This window comes from Physella acuta, unplaced genomic scaffold, assembly GCF_028476545.2.
Source record: "Physella acuta isolate Inbredline_101_S28 unplaced genomic scaffold, ASM2847654v3 ptg000164l, whole genome shotgun sequence".
Lineage (NCBI taxonomy): Eukaryota > Metazoa > Mollusca > Gastropoda > Physidae > Physella > Physella acuta.
This window is the reverse complement of record NW_026731683.1, coordinates 1,085,852-1,103,385: the sequence shown is the minus strand read 5'-3', so window position 1 is coordinate 1,103,385 and position 17,534 is coordinate 1,085,852. Positions and strand designations below refer to the sequence as shown.

General features: G+C 31.4%; 3 protein-coding genes across 9 annotated transcripts in view; 2 read left to right on the top strand and 1 right to left on the bottom strand.

Moving 5' to 3' along the window:
• Window positions 1-72: 72 nt before the first annotated feature.
• LOC131935969 (solute carrier family 2, facilitated glucose transporter member 8-like) lies at window positions 73-4,266 on the top strand. The gene has a single exon (XM_059292741.1). The coding sequence runs from the start codon at window positions 120-122 to the stop codon at window positions 1,521-1,523; it is 1,404 nt and encodes a 467-aa protein (XP_059148724.1). The 5' UTR covers window positions 73-119; the 3' UTR covers window positions 1,524-4,266.
• A 421-nt stretch (window positions 4,267-4,687) lies between these two features.
• On the bottom strand, window positions 4,688-12,803 carry LOC131935996 (cilia- and flagella-associated protein 206). Its single transcript, XM_059292779.1, has 16 exons — window positions 12,695-12,803; window positions 11,500-11,644; window positions 11,144-11,227; window positions 10,798-10,888; window positions 10,458-10,646; window positions 10,162-10,320; window positions 9,422-9,627; window positions 8,976-9,095; window positions 8,567-8,671; window positions 8,257-8,343; window positions 7,568-7,672; window positions 7,334-7,476; window positions 7,129-7,228; window positions 6,699-6,842; window positions 5,486-5,574; window positions 4,688-5,294 (listed from the first exon to the last, which is right to left on the bottom strand). Exons 2-16 carry the CDS (start codon window positions 11,605-11,607, stop codon window positions 5,114-5,116), a joined length of 1,911 nt encoding a protein of 636 aa, XP_059148762.1. The 5' UTR covers window positions 11,608-11,644; window positions 12,695-12,803; the 3' UTR covers window positions 4,688-5,113.
• Window positions 12,804-12,851: 48 nt separating this feature from the next.
• LOC131935936 (dedicator of cytokinesis protein 1) overlaps window positions 12,852-17,534 on the top strand; it is a 37,442-nt gene continuing 32,759 nt past the window's right edge. For all 7 annotated transcript variants that reach the window (XM_059292684.1, XM_059292689.1, XM_059292687.1 and 4 more), the window contains exon 1: window positions 12,852-13,009. In XM_059292684.1, the coding sequence (XP_059148667.1) occupies window positions 12,964-13,009 (46 nt within the window). In that variant the 5' untranslated portion in view covers window positions 12,852-12,963. The remainder of the gene's footprint in view (window positions 13,010-17,534) is intronic.

The window sequence follows — 17,534 nt, the reverse complement described above, 5'->3', positions numbered from 1 at the left end:
AAATGATATCACATGACAGTCACGTGCTGAGTATTCTACGCTGTTCCAAAACAAAATTTCACGGCAAAACAAAGTTGACCCGGCCTTGACATCAGAGTAACAACGTAGAGCTTCAGAAAATGGCTGACAAACAAAACGCAGTCGTGGCTGGGCGAATTATTCAGTCGAAATATGAAGGTTCGCACAAGAAACTGGTATTTCGGTGCTTATGTGCATTGATTGGAGCCTTTAATTTTGGAATCGCTATTGGCTACAGTTCACCATCTATTCCTAGTATGATAAAAAGAGGAGTATTAACTCAAGAAGAAAGCAGTTGGTTCGGGTCATTACTGACGATTGGTGCATTGTTGGGTGCTCCGCTTGGAGGATGGCTTATTGAAAAAGTTGGTCGCAAACTATCCATGACATTTCTATCGATACCTTTCACAACAGGATTCTTAATTATAGCGCTTGCAACTGAAAGTTATCAATGCTATTTTGGTCGTTTATTAACAGGATTAGGCAGTGGAATGGTTACAGTTTGTGTCCCAATTTATGTTGCTGAAATTTCCACCACATCAATGCGAGGTGTTCTTGGATCTTGTGTTCAGCTTTTTATTACTATTGGTATTGCCACTGCATACATCCTTGGTGTATTTTTTGAATGGCGCTGGCTGGCTCATCTGTGCATAATTCCATGTTTCCTTGCAGGGGTTCTTACATTTTTCATTCCTGAAACTCCTCGATGGCTATTGAAGAAAAACCGCAAGACAGATGCCATTCTTGCATTGCAGGCATTAAGAGATCCTCATACTAATGTTCATGAAGAGTGTCGTGAGATGGAGGATGGATCTGACCCTGAGGAAAATGTGTCAATTATGGAGATACTTCAGAAAAAAGAGTTCTCATATCCATTATCTTTGGTTGTGTTTATCATGATCTTTCAACAACTATCAGGCATTAATGCTGTAATGTTCTTCACTGTTTCTATTTTTGAATCTGCTGTTGGGGATTTTGCCTACACTGCTACAGTTATCATTGGCATAGTTCAGATATTAGCAACTCTTGCTGCTGTGTATCTGATGGATAAGGCAGGAAGAAGAAAACTTCTCCATGTTGGTGGACTCATAATGGCTACTACACTGTTTCTCTTTGGACTGTATTACAAGATCTCCGCCAAAGGATGGCTGAATCCATTTTTGAATACTTGGATTCCAGTATTTTGCCTGACCTTCTACATTATTGGATTTTCTCTTGGATGGGGACCCATACCAATGCTTATTATGTCAGAAATAATTCCTACTAGATGCAAAGGAGCAGCTGGCTCTGTTGCTATAATAGCATCATGGGGCTCTGCGTTTATAGTAACAAGCCAGTTTTCTGCCTTACAGGCAGTTCTGGGAAGCTCTGGTATTTTCTATATCTTTAGCGCTTGCTGTGTGTGTGGGATTTGGTTTGTTGCTAAGTATATTCCTGAAACCAAAGGAAAATCATTAGAAGATATTGAAATGTACTTTGCTGGGAATTCAACACATCCTATTTAATTTTTCTTGCAATTAAAAAAAAAGAGCTACAATGTTTACTTCATTCTAAATAAATATGCTTTAATAATTTTAAATTAATAGAAAAAAAAAAGAAAAAAATGGAAGAACATGCTAATTAGATAACTTGCTAAATGAGCCCTTGTTTAAGACTGAGGTTCTAATTTTTATAATACATTAAAAAAAAAACATTTGCTGTCATGGAAAGATGACTATGGGAAATTTGGAAAAAAATTGATGTTCCAAATCTTATATTATACTTATATTGTTTAAGATGAACCAAACCAATCATGAAATAAGATAGGCCTACTTTGTTATAAACAAAAACTGAGTTTTGTACTTATTGTTTACATATTTTTCCTTCAACACTGACTAGACTTATTTTCTTATATAGTTAAGAAAAAACCAAACACACTTTTTATTTTATTTATCTTCAGAAATTTTCTCTCTCCTACTTCTCTTTTAGATGAAAGCTTTGAGGAATTTTTTTAGGCTTAGTTTGGGTCATTCATTTTTATTTTTCCATTTATAAATTCTTGAATTGATATTTTTTTATACTGGGAAATTATTAAATTGTATTTGCAAGTAGTCTATTTATTCAATATGTAATAGCCATGGGTTGTTTTTTTATTGACAGACAGATCTAAATACTTGTGCAAGTTTGCACAGATTATTTTAAAATGAACTCACTCCCACTTTTTTACTTAAGCCTTTGCATACACAAAAGTTAGGTCATAGCAAAACTTACATTTGGATCAAAGTTTCAGACATTTTTCTTCCGGCTATGGCACAAGTTAAAGTTTATATATTCTATATATATAGTTTATTTTGTTCGGGAGGTGGGGGGAGGGAAGTGGAAGTGGTGGATATTTACTGGGGGAGGGGGAGCCTCTCCCCTCCCTCCTTCATAGAGAGGAGTCTAAAAGAAACTCTGATTTAGATCCCCTTGAACTTTAATCAGATATAAACATAGATTACAGACCTACAGTTTTCCACACTTTTAAAAAAAAATGTTTATCTGTAAAAAAAAATAAAGACATATTTTTGCTTGGTGATTGATTATAATGGTATTATGCATTGTGTGATAAACCTAACTCCACTCTAATTTTTCACTTGAATGAAATTTTGGTAATTCAGGAACTTAAAATTTCATGTCTTTGTTGAGATTTACTGCTCACTTGCAGGTGAAATATATATTCAATGAACTGAATAATCCTTTAGAAATATGGTAGAAGTTTTGGTTCTGGTGGATACTGAACTCTAAAGAACTTTCTCACTACATATAGGTATTTTTGCCTTTATCAGATGTTGCCGTGTGATTTGTATTATAATTTTACCTTACAGTGTTTGTGGGATCAGCAGCTAATAATACATTTTCAGTTTATTAGAGTATGCAGAATATTCTCAATTATCTCATGTCTTTTGTTACATTCTTATATATAATTTTTATGTACTAGTAATTCATAACATTTCCATAAATGTTAATGCTTTAAGGTCTGTTCTAGAAATTTGAAGTAACTTTGAATTGAGAATGTTTCTTTTAAAATGGCATTTAAAATTAAGTATAATGATTAGACCCTATTCAGTCCAAGTTTGTCACAATAAATATAATGATATATTTTATCCTATAATGTTAAACTGTATATGGTATTTATAACTGTATTTTAGAGCTTTTGATAAAAATAAACCATCCTTACATAATGTTCAGTCTAACACTGAGCGTTAAGCTGATAACACTTTTAGACCAGATGTTGTTATTGATTAAATGTTATATAGTTTTAAAAGTTGTTTGAAATATTGATATACCTGGTGTAGTATAGAATTTAGTTTACTCATATAATTTATAATTAAAATTTAAAGGAAATTTAAAAACAAAAATCTGGTTGTTGTTTTTGGAAGTATTATTTCCCTTTTTCTTCAAAGCAATTCAAAGATGAGGATGATTGGGTACATAATTTTTAATGGTTAATCTTAATGATTTTAGAAATCTCCATTATATTTACTACACTTGAGATGGTTGTACATTTTGTAAAAATATATGTTTAAAATCTCATTGAAAATAAACACAAAAACTTGTATTCGGATTTGTTTTTCTAAAACAGATTAAGACGAATTAAAAAGTCAAGACAGATTTTATTAGAATTTTTAAAATCAGTGATTTCAATTCCAAAGATTGATCTATACAATTTGTTTTTTGCATTTGAATGAGTACACTCTGTTGAAATTGAATTTTTGTTAATGTAATTTCTAAAAGAATTTCAAAAACATCTATTTTTAATAAATAATAATTTATTTAATACAGAACGTAATGTTTGTTTTTGTTTGTGTATAAATGTGTAGTCAGACAGTTATCATAAAAGAAACATGACCGTTACCATTTCATTTTTTTTTGCTGTGATTAAGTTTATATTTTATTAACACAACTAGAAATTTTTAATTTAAGAATAAATTGTTTACACTGGTGATACTAGACAGTTGAACTAGACATTTTATTCAAATAATTTTGGTGCTTTTTATTATGTATCTTGTACAAATGTAACTTATTAAAATCATTTATGGGGCAAAACAATATAAAATGCTTATTTTTTTAAACAAATTATGAAACAAGATGTATACTAAGTAAATTGCATTTTTTTGTTTGATATTATATTACAATTACTGATGGTAATTCATGTTGAACTCTTGCATAAAATAAATGTATTGGGTTATTGCACAATTTTTGGTTACTTTGTAATAAAGAATTTTATTGAGGGTTAAATATTGTTTTTTTTTTTATCACTGATAAAAATAACATTTCTTGTGTGCATGTTTTGTACTGTTCTATAATTATCAACTTCACAGCTATTTGGTTTCTCAAACATTTATCTATGAAACTGGCTCATAGAAAGTATTGATTACAGTAGTAAATCAAAAGACTTATGAAGCAACAACTTTTTTATATTAATTTATTCATTGACACAACCAACACCCAAAGTATGAGGTGATATTTTGGTTGAAAACAGTTTAGTGTACACAAACTTAAATTATACAAAAAGTTAAATTTTAACATTAAAAACAGCTGCTGTACAAAAAAAATTAATATCCTGGATGCAACATTGAACTGTTCTCCAATAATAAGGTCCTATTTTTGAAATCAAACAGGAACAGCATAAAAACTAGTAACACTGACACAAGCCTAGAGTAATCTCCAGTTACACCATAATTTTATTAAAACTCATATTATGCAACTGAATTCTAATCAGTCTAATGGAATCAATTAGAACACTGTTTAAAAAGTAGTAATTTATAAAGAAATTTTACAATATTTCTTTTCATTAGTGAATGTCATTATGTGTCCTTTAGTCTGTGATCCTTACTTCAGTATAAACAGCAAGTTAATGTATAGTTTAATGTTAAACAAAATTCTGTAATTAGTACTATTAAAATGGGCCTACCATTGATGTGAAAGTACAAGTATTTATAAAATTTTATAAATCTAAATTTTGTGCATAAAAAGTATATTATATTCTTTTACATATATAAAAAAAAATATCCATTTGTAAATATAATTGCTTATTTTTTGTTTTGAAGTTTTGATAAATAAAAGTAAGAAATTATTTTTTTCCTGGAACCATAAACTCTCGCACTATTTTTGGCTCTGAGACATCAACAGTAAGATCAACTTTAAGCATGTTAGTTGGTAGACCAGTGCCACCACCTCTCAAACCATGCAGGAAGGTCTGGGGTTTGGAGACATTGCTATAGTTGTCTTGCTTAGTCTGTGTATCTTGTTCCCTTTGGTAAAATAAAATCAATGCATTTTTAATTCCATATCAATTTCATATACATAAACTTATTGATTAATTTCAAGACTAGTTTTAATCTGCTAAAGTTTGATCTAAGCAGTTTATAACAAAAGTTGAAGCTAGTAATTAGAGTGAGGAAACTTTAAGGAAATAATTAAAAACAAAAAAACAGCAACTCACTTGGGTAAATAGACTTGAGTTTCATTGTCTCTCCTCATGTTGCTTCCATTGGTCTGCATGGCATGTGTCACCTTAGTTCTTAAATTTGCCTAAATATTTCAATTAAAAATTGAGTTCTTATTTCCTATTGGTTTATAATATGTTAAAATAATAATATATTAAAAAAAAATAATATATTAAAATGTATGTAGGTGTTTTAAAATTTAAGCCATTCAAATCTGAGTATAGGGGATGGTAAAGTCAGAGCAAGTTTTAGAGAATTTGATAATATCCACACCAGACCAATATAATTTAAACATTGACACCAAAGAAACTTTGCAATATACTAAATATTGACAGTTTTATCTATACCAAAAAGTACCAGGTAATACCATCCCCAACAAGATTATCAGTTGGCAGGCTAAATAAGACCTTTATATTCTTTCTCACCATTATCAGAGTAATGGAGGCGAGCGAGTTGACGAGATTCCTTCTATAATGTTGTTGACATGGAGTAAAAACATGCTTTTTAGATTTAGACCGTAAAAAAAAATAAAAAATAAAAACTTAAGCCTAAAATTAATTTAGAAATTTTATATTTTTAGAATAAATGCTATAAAAGTTGCAAATCCAGAGAACTTGAAAATAATTTGTTGAGTTTAAGGCTACATCTCTATTTATTTTCATCAAGCCTAAGTTTAAACCGGATGTTTCACTTTCGTAAGACAAATATTGATTGGCTGTACAGTAACTTAGTGATCGATAACTATTTGTTTACAAAACTTTGCAGATCAAGTTTTTAAATAACAATGCAAATTTAAAACCCCATGACCGAGTTTTCTATTTTTAGCTTACAATGTGTACAATAAAATCTATGCCGGCCTATCCAATAGCAGGATGCCATTGTTTATGTCGCCATTACACGTGAAAACCAAATTGTTTTTGCTTTTTTTTTTAAATTTTATTTAGTTACCGAAAATATTAAAAACATCAAATACGTCCAATCTTTAGTAAAGTCCAAAAATAACCAGAAAGACAGGATTTTATAACCATATTAATTGTAACTACGCCGTGCAAGATTTTTAAATTAATTTATGCACCTCTCAAATACCTTTGAGACTTTTCTCGCTCGTGTCCATTAATAAAACTAAGATATTTGGCTGAAAACTAGACCATGAAACATATTTAGTGTTTAAAATTATAGTCAAAGGTATTTTTATTAAAAAACCATTACCAATTTGATTGCTTTCCTTCTCAATTCCCATTCATTCCATGCATATGTCTTGACAATGTTTGATTCTAAAATATGTGTGTCTGTTTGAGATCCACTGTCACATTTAGTAATAGGCTTTTCAATCATTTTACCTGCATCTCGACTCTAAAAGTATAAGAAATAGTTAAATTAATTGCTATTAATGAAAACAATCTAAATCAACCACATTTTAAATTGATTGTTAGGTTCTTCTATGATTATATAGTATAAAGTATCAGTCACTCATGAAATCTCTTTTACACATTTTAGCAACCAACCCTTTTACTAAATCAATAGAAAGAAAAATGTGCTTTATTTTCTTATTGATTAGTACATTAAAAAACCAGTAAATTTTAAAAGCTTTTTATTCTTACCTAACATTGAAATTATTGAAATAAAATTGGATGCCAACCTGTGAGTAGGGGGTTATTGTAGAAAACTGAGTATGAAGTTCAAGAAGCTGAATTAATTCAGGACTTTTTTTTGCAGCTTCTGCCACAAGAGCTATGTACCTAAGAGAAACAGGAACACTTTGATACCACTTTTAAATACAGTGAACAATTTATGGGTTTAAGTTTTTAAATAATTAGAGCAATAAAAGTTTGAAACATGCTTACTCTTGGGGGTTTTCAGCAAATTTATATGCTGCTTCTTTAGAAGAGAAAGCATAGTAATGTTCTCGGAATCGAAGAACTCCAATTTCAGGATTTCCGGGCACTAGAAGTCTGTCACATTTACCAAGAGTGTATGCACAGTAGCCCTGTGCAAATTGTATAACTTTTAACAACAAATTATTATTTAAAAATAAATGGAAAAAAAAATGTAATGGAATGGTTGAGTGTTCAACTTACCCTGTATTGAAGCAGCAGTCGAGAGAAATTTTTGGTGGTGTCAGAAAATAGCCAGTCTCTATTCTCAGCCCTGTAGTCTTTAGGATTTATCCTCTCACTGCTGGTCTGAAATATTGTATTGCTTAAGCTTGAAAATTAGGTATAAAGGCCTGCTCAATAAAAAAGGTTTTACCAGATAATGTACTTTGATAGAAATTTTTTTGACCTATTTCAACCTTATAAAAACCTAGCAAAATGTAAAAAACTACATGGTTCTTATTATTGCATCTGACAAGACAAATTTTTGCTGACATTTTTTGTGTGTATAGAGCTATTTAGGAAAAGGTTGGAGCCTTTGCCAGGGTAGTTATTTAGCAACAGCTCAGATTCAATATAATCAGCAAAGTATTTTTAAAAAAAGTTTCCCTTTCAAACCTAACGGTCTATGGGGCAAGTGAAGTAGAGTTCACTTGTTTCTGTGACCTCGGCATATGAAGAGATAGAGTGGTCAGCACTATGCCCAGCCACCTTTACTTTCCCTAATGTGAGTTAGGTATCCATCAGAGTTGGGTGGACTCAGGGACGACTTACTGACTTGAACCCGGATTCGAACTCGAGACTTACGGGTTAGTAGTCCAGCTCTCTACCGCTAGACCACTCCGTCCCATAAAGTATTTATACTAATGTTAAAATTTTCAAAGTGTATTTACCCTCTCAATCCGCTCTTCATCAGTTAAAACCTCTACACCTTCCAAGTATAAATTTATGATCTCATCACTGAGCTGCTCTTTGTGGTTCTGAATTTAATGAAAAATAGAAAATAAGTGTCAAAATTGTGTATAAAACTATAGTAGACTGATATAACTGACTTTTCTTCTGATAAACACTAAACACAATATTGATTAGAAGAAATAATTTGTGTTGATAAATTATCTCCCCTTTACAAAGTAAAAAAACATGACAACATTACTATTTCAAAAAGTATTGAAGTTGTATTGTATGTGGAAAGTTGTTTCTTACTCTTGTGAATGGCTCAAGACTTGCTAAAATGTTACTAAGCACACTCAGTAAAACCATTTCATCTTGAAAGCTGCTCCAGAGCTGAGCAAGGTGAATAAACTGAGGCTGTGAAAGATTCAAAACAGGTTAGACTAGGCAAACATTTCAAAATAAAACAGAATCTAAATAAATGAAAAGCATATTATAGAGTTGGCTGTTAGCTTTAAAATACACTGTTTACTGCTTTTGAAAGACCAACAAATTCAGTGATTTATTAGGTTTTTTTTTTGCTATATAATTACCCCACATTAAAACTTAATGATAATATTTTTATTTTTATGTTAAAAAACACCAATATGAATCAGTAGTTATAAAAACTTTAAGTTACAAAAAATGAAAAAATCAAATGGTTCAGAAGAATTGAACTTACATAGACTTGTGCAGTAGGCACAGCTGTTTTAGATTGAACTGTAGCTTGCAATTGCTCCATTCTTGTACCCAGCTGATTTTCCAACTGTTCAACTTGATGAGCACAACTGATAACATCACTCTGTAGGAAATGTTTTAAAAGTATTACTTGGCAACAATGTTCTCTCTGATCTGCATGATCGCATTGTAGTTGTTAACCTGTCTTATTTAATATAATAGGTAGTTCTGTACTAGATTTATAACCTTTAGATGCATTGCTACAATTGTTAATCATGATTATGCTAATTACTTTATGTGTACTTATCAAATAATCCTTAGAAATACTTATCTTATAAGTATCAAAAGTGTTTATAAAGTGGACAGAAAAAGGTGATGATCTAGATCAGTAGTTTTTAAATACATGTATAATTATACCTCTATATTATGCTAAATGCTCTAATTAATTACCAGTATTATCCGTAAAAATGTTTCATGTTGACGAGTGTTTATTAAGGCTTCTTTCAGCAACTGGATGGACAGGCCCTCTTTTGAGGGTTTTTTCAACATATCCTCTATAAGAGCTGTGTACTTGTAAGTACTTTGCAACGTGCTTTGAATCTCTTCATCAACACTTTGGGTTGTAGCTGGAACAGCTTCATTTAGAATAGCTGGCACTAAAATATATAAATAAATTTCAAATTAAATGTGCAAGCTATGAAAGTTGTATAGATCATTAAATTGATTACAAAATTTGCTTTAAATATCCGTATCATATAAATGTAAAATATTGAAAAATTGTACACTTTTAAAATAAAATAAGACAACTGAGTATTTGTCTGAAAGCTCTTGTTCATGAAACATGTGGTTACCTGCAAGATTATAAATAAATGATATAGATGCTGGGGCATCTATTACTTTTTTAAAAAGCATACAAATGGTAAGAGTCATACATGATTTACTATTATTCATTAGAAAAAAAGATTTAACTACTGCTTCTTAAAAAGCTTATTCAGCTGGTGTTCATTTTAATTTATAAAAATGTTGGATTAAGAAAATATTAAACTGGCATTGTGAATATTACCTTAAGAACAATGTATAAACATTTTTCTTTTTTCCTCTATTGTAAATATGCATTTAAATTTGTGACAGCAGATGTTATAGACATGTATTAAATGTCCTACAGAATTTGTAAAAATAATCTCACTCACAGTCATCAATGCCTTCTCCCCCTTTTCCACATTCTTTATTAAAAAGTCTGATGCCTGTTACTATCATAGTGAGCTCAGTCAGTTGTCTTTCTTTTTCCCTTTTGGTTAGAGTCATAAATGTGCCAAGTTCAGTTTGTGGAAAAACTGACTGAAGAGCAGCTGAAATAGTTTTATGTGGAGTTGATGAGAATAAATTACATACAATGATATTTAATATGGAACACTAATATTGAATATTGAGGTTTGTTTTTTACATTATATTTCTTTTTACAATCAGCTTTGCAACAACAGCTTACCAGTAGCTTCTCTAACAACTGCAATGTCTGTTGGACTTCCTAATCCTGATCTCAGAAGAACTGCAGACACTATTTTTCTATACAGACTTTCTAGTTCTTCACGTGTTCTTGCTCTACTGTCAGTAATCTCCCTTATTACAGGCAGCAACCGAGACTCAAGAACTCTTCTATGTTCATCCAAGAAATCAGCTAAATGATAAAATAAATGCTCTGTATTAATTAAACAAAGCTGTGCAGTTTGTTTTGCAAAGAAATTTGAAATTATTAGACTGGGATAAAAGTTTTTTTTTTGTTGATCTTAAAAAATTTAAGTGCAGAAAACAAAAACTGTAGGCTTTACCTCTTGTGGTGTAGTTCATGTCAAAATAAACTTGCATTTTGACTGTATCCAAGGCAGGTGACCGAGCATCCATGAGACGATCAACACATAACTGTGTTTATAATTTTCAGTAACAAAATAATATACAAAGAAAACTTAAGCAAAATTAGTTATAATAAAATAAACTACAACACAATAATAGATATTTAAATAACAAGAAAAAAAAACAATCATAAAACTGATAAGCAGGTAAGTAGATGATTAGAAATAATTTTAAAAGTACTAAAATACAGACTACATACTTAGTACACGACAAAACTATTACAGTAAGTATTTCTGATAGAAAAAATATTTCTCAAAAACTTACACGTATGAGTTTCTGAACATCATCTTTAGTTAGTGTGCGGTCAACATTAAATTCATTAGCTGGATCTAAAACAACAGCTTTCACCTAAAGTTTAAGTAAAAGGATAATTGAAATTTATTTAGAGTGTCAGGACTTCACTCTGTAATTTATCTTAAGTCTTAGGTCCATAAACATCACACTTTTAAAAAGATTTTGTCCTTTAACATCATCATAAAAAGTCAACCCTCACCCCAAAAATGACAAATCTTAACCTTCCCTCCCCCTCGCCCTAGGAGGTTGATGTTATTTAAGAATGGATGACCCCTCAGAAACACAGCAAACCATCTTTAGTCTACCACTAAAAGATTAAAACCTACCATAAATGCAACTAATGTTTCAGACACAGCTTGACCTTTACAAGCACATTCTTGCGCGATTTCTCGTATAATATTTTTAATTACACTTTCTGCTTGAGCTCGTGACATTTTTATTTGTTTATGAAATTACAGAAAACTCTCGAACCTAAAATCAAGAACACAAGTTAGTACAATTTAGAATATGCAAATTTTTATATACAAATATTTTTCTTTATGTTCACGACCAAGTACTGTTTGTTTACATGAAATTTAAAAACAGAATAGAGAGTAGACTCTAGTAGTCTATTGTAATTGCTGCATTGCAGTCTGAAACTAAGATCTACTTTTACTAGATCGTAGAGATGTTAATATTCAATTTTTTTAATTTATATAGACTCTAAGCCTAGTTGAAAGTCAAGTGCAATGCATCATGAGTAGTAAATAGGCCTAATAGTAATATATTAAATTATAGACATTTGTCTCTCAAATACTATAAAAGTAGTCAAATATTGGCCCTAAATAGTAAACTAAATACTAAATTAAAAAATAGGCCTACAGTAAATACTAAATAGATGTCTATATTTATAGGCCTATTACTAAGCTGTTATAATTATTATTTTTTAAACATTTGATTAGTTTACTCTGATTGATTGTGAAGAACATCTTTTACTACTAAACATAATTAATAATACTACCCTATTACTTATAAGTTATAAGCCATGATAGACATTGTTATAAAAGAGTTATAAAAGAGTAACTCTGGACTGGACTTTTACTTTAGCTAGATACAGATAGTAGATACTGGTTAGAGTAGGCCTACAGAACTGGACTGGATAGAGATAAAGTTGACATAAACTTAAATAAATATATTTAATTAATTTTAATTTAATAGGCCTAGGGCCTATAAAATTCATAATTTAATAGGCCTAATCAATAATTTAATAAGTTAGTAAGTTGAACAAGAAGGCCTAAGTATAAATATAACGTAGTAGGCCTACTGTTAACTGTACAAAAGTACAATCCTTTTTGTTTTTTTTAGTCTCTGCTCTTTTTGCGGCACTAGCTGTGACTAGCTAAACTACGCTCATGTCATAATTCATAATTTCATAGCCCCTGACCTAGCTAGATAAAAGATGTTATATTTAAATTAGGTCCGCCTTTAAAAGACAGACATGTACGATTTCTAAATAATCATTTTCATAAGTATGATAAGTACCTGTAAAACTTTATCCGAGATACACTTATTGCTTGCAGCTTAGCCACATTAGTTAGTAGTAGACAATTTGTATACATGGATCGCCATATTTATTATCCTTAACAACGACATGCGCACTCATTCGAATCATTTAAAATACAAAAATAAAAACGGTCACGTGACAATAATGGCACCTTGCATTATTATTTCCAAAACATCGATGTTATAAAAATGGTTAAATGACTGTTTGTGTATTGAATAAGTCTTTGCAGAAAGGATAATTTTAAAAAATGAAAATTTGGAAGCAAACAGATAGTCGTAGAAAACTTGGTGTGGGTAAGTTATTTGTAATAATTTGTTTTTATTTTAAAAATGACACGAAAACAAGGAAGTGCTAAACGAAAAAAACACTTCTGTACTGACTGTCACTGCTGCCGCAGTTAAAATTAAATCAGCCGTAGTTGATATGTATTCGGTCGATTAATCTAATAATAGTACGTTGTAGATCTAGATTAGATCTGCTTTATTTCTATTAAGCGTTTGCCTTTAGACTTAAGACCTCTGATGTAACATTGAAATATCTAGCCCAACAATACTTCAATTACTTCAAATCAAATAGAATAGATCAACAGTAACACTCAATTGACTCAACAACAGGGGGGGGGGGGGGGGGGAGGGCTAGCTAAGCTAACTGCATAGTAGGCCTACATACATTACATATACTATAGGCCCTACTACATAAATTAAAATCTGCATAAAATTAATATATTAGGCTGTTAAATAAAATTTTTAAATTAGGCCTGGGGGTAACTTAAATTTATTTGACTATTTGGCTAATTAGTAATTACTAGGCCTACTAATTAATCTTAACATATTAAATATTAAATAAGCAGTGTTTCTTCCAGACTTTTTTCTCGGGGGGGGGGGCACTTGATATTTTTTTTGGGGGGGGGGGGGGTCAACATTTTTCGGGGGCGCGGACACTAGTAAAAGTGTATGTTTACTATGTTTACTATATTAAATCCATCTCGTTGGGGGGAGGGGAGTGGTAGACTTTCTTCGGGGGGGGGGGACGGGGGGGGGACAGAGCCCCCCCCCGAAGAGATGCCTGGAAGAAGCTCTGTAAATAAGGTATAGGCAGCAGGCAGGCCTACTTAACTAATAAGTTATTAAACTATGTAGGCCTATATAAGTATATTGTATAGGCCTAGATCGTAGGTGATTTCTTATGCTAACCCAAACTCAAGTCTTATCATATATGCCTAAAAATTAGCCTAATGGTTACTATCCCACTTACCATAAAACTAGACAAAATTACAATACTACTCAAATATGCTATATAGTAATAACGAATACAGCCTCAACACACCTATTATCAATAGAGTCCATTAATGGACATTGACACCCTCTATCACCCTTTGGTCAATTTTTCTAATGGACCCTTTGAGTCCCTAGCAGAACAAGACTCTATTACATATTTAATTCCGACCCCCCCCCCCCCCCCCCCCCCCTCCCCGTCCTCCATCACTGCACATCACAAAAAAACGAGCCCCCTCCCTAACATGATGTTACACCTCAGCCTACCACTCCCCTCAAAATGGCAGAAACTTCGGTTTCTACCTTAAATATTTACTATGCTCATTGCTCTGTCAATATTGAGTAGATGATCTTTATTAATTATTGACATTGTTTATTGAAGACTGATGACTTACAATGACTAAGACTTTGTGACTTCTGGGCCTACAGACAAGCTAGTTAATAATTTAATAATCACTAATAGTAACATCAAGGGTGTGACAATGTTGGGCTTATAAACTTATAAAAAGTATAATATAGGAGGCATTAAATGTGATTTGACATTTTAAAACATCATTTATAAACCACCCTTAAATTAGTATGAATTAATAAGTAGATTTAAAAAGTAGGTAATTTTTTTTTAAAAATTATCTTTACCATTAATTAAACTTTGTAACTTTAACATGCTGGCTTTTCATTCAATGATTCAGTAAGATTTATGACCAAGAAAATGACTTTTGAAAAAAAAAAGTTTGTAAACAATTGCCCTCATCCCATACCAAACATCAAGTGGCCTCAAGTTTGTGGTTAATAGTTTGTGTTACTCTCCATGTCTCAGAATCTTAGAGGAGAACAGATTTCACATCGTATCATGGAAAGCATGTTTCAACATCTTCTGCAGGAGTGCTTGCACCATTTCTGCTGTTGCAGATGGCTCTATCTTAAGTCTCTCTGTTGGAATTCCATATCATCTATCTGAATTAACACTCTTAATTTTCTTGATAGCTTTAACGACTTCAGCCTTGATGTATTTATTATTTTAGCCCTATAAGTGACCATATCCAAGTGTCCAACAATAACTATTGTTGCAAAGTGAGTTTAAGGACAGGGTCGACACTTGAATGATAACATGACTTTGTAAACAATGATTGACGATACTAAAGGAATCACTTAACAGGACCACAATGAATTCCTTCCATAGTTTATTGCACTGTTACACAAAATGACTATATCTACGATGACAAACAAATACATCTGCCCATTAACACAACAGGACAAAGACAGTTCTAAACTATTTTCCCTTAACAACAATATCCTACTCCCACATGTCACATCCTTGTGTGCTTTGTCACATTCAGAATCTTTTATTCATACAAAACATTCCACTACACACATACTCTCATACCCCTGCAGTACACTGAAATACCAATTATAACAACAAGTAAGTAATAAGTAGTAAAGTTCCCTTTCAAACCTGACTGTCTATGGGGCAAGTGAAGTAGAGTTCACTTGTCTCTGTGACCTTGGCATATGAGGAGATAGTGTGGGCAGCACTATGCCCAGCCGCCTTTACTTTCCCTAACGTGAGTTAGGTACCCATCAGAGATAACAACAAAGTCTCTGACCATAACTCCTTCAGTATCCTAACCTTTACCTAACTATCCTTTACCTATCCCAATCTGTATCTATATCTCTTAACTTAATGTCCAGGGGTATTTGAAAAGGATTTAATGCCTGGCTGCATTTTTGTTGGGTGGAAGCTATTGTTTATGGGGGGAATGATTGGGGTGTGGGAATGACCAAAGGGGGGGGGGGGGGGTAATTGACAGATAATGTATTGCTCCTTTAATACATTAAAAAACAGTTTTTTGGTAAAATATTCTTTGAAGTGAGTAAAAATGAAAAAAAAAATTGTTAAAGATTCTTAAAGTTAAAGAATCAATTATTTATAGTAATTTTATTGTTGTGTACAACATTTTTCAATATAAATATGTTGTATTGAATTTTTGCGCTGAAGTTCACTATACTTTTAACACTTTTGTGTTAGTCTGTCAGGTCAAATATTAATTGATTTTCATTTTACTTCCTAACAACTCAGGAGTTTAAAAACAGAAATTCTTAATTTGAGACCTTAATTAATGAAGTATTTGCAGTGAAAAATTAAACATTAACACACAACTGTTCCGTTTTGTTTGATGTATTAATAAACACCAGCCCTTTTATGGTTTTTTTTTAAAGGGCATACAAAGTTGAACTATTGAAAAATTTTATTTATAAATGTTGAACAATTAAAATGCAAAATATTTAATCATCAATAATAAAATTTTCACTTTCTAAATGAAATTGAATTAGTAAAATTTTCACCTGATTTGACAGATCATATTGTGAAATAGGGGATTAACCACAGACATTGAGAACTAAATTGAGGGGTGATGTTCTATGAAAATGTTCAGTGTACAAGTAGATACAAAATACCACATTCATGGGTTAAAAAATGTAAATATGCACTTAGTAGGTTGTTATGCAATCATTGTCTCAACAGTATCAGCATGCATTCAATATTTTCCTGTTTCTGGCCCAGCAAAAATATAAATTAAAATATTTTGTATAGGCTACTAATGTTTTATTTTTTCTTCTAATAAACTGCTAATTGATTTGCTTTGCCTATACAAATGTAGTTTATGAAACCTGTAATTTACTTGCTATTTTAGATATTTTTTTCTGAGTGAGGCTAAGTACACAGCTAATTGTCCTTCTCACTTAAGTGTTGAGTTCAAATAGCTTTAATTATCTTTCAAAATCCTGGTCGAAATTTAATTCTTATGGTGAGACAAAGCCACTTAATGTTTCTATTGGATACAGCAAACGCTAAGTAGAGGAACACATATACTGTTACAAGCTCAAATCTAGTTCAGTTGGGCGCAAGACAAATCTAGTTCAGTTGGGCACAAGACTGAGAGGCAAAGATAAGTTGCCAACCAATTGTGATAGATAGGCACTTGATGTTTTTTGCTATTTTTAGACACATTTAACCATGATGTCTATTTTAGCCCCACTGCATGTAAGTGGATTAATACTGTAAAATTATAAAAAGCCAAGCCGCTCACAAAAGTAGCAGCTTTTTTTCCCTTCAGGTTTTTTTTAGTTAATACTACATATTTTCATTTATGAATGTGGTATATCAATAGTTTTCAATGTATAGAATGATTCATTCACTTTTGGTTAATCTTTCAAGCAATTTATTACTTTTAAGATGACTAAAGACATCCATTTATACCTTAGCTACAGCAAGTGCTTTTACTTTGGGTATTAATAGTTTTAAATTTCAACATATGCTTTTTGAAGGAAATTTTATAAACACATGAATGTAATCAAATCCAAGTAGAAGAACACATGCTAATTATATAATTCTAAATCTCATTCCATTGGTTGGAAAAAGTGCCACACTTCATTTTATAAATTTGAGAACTTAAACAAACATTAAGTAATGAGGAAGTTTTAGTAGTTTGATGCCAGGGTAATCTTGAAATGTCAATGGACTTGTGGCTGCGTGTCTGTTCATAGC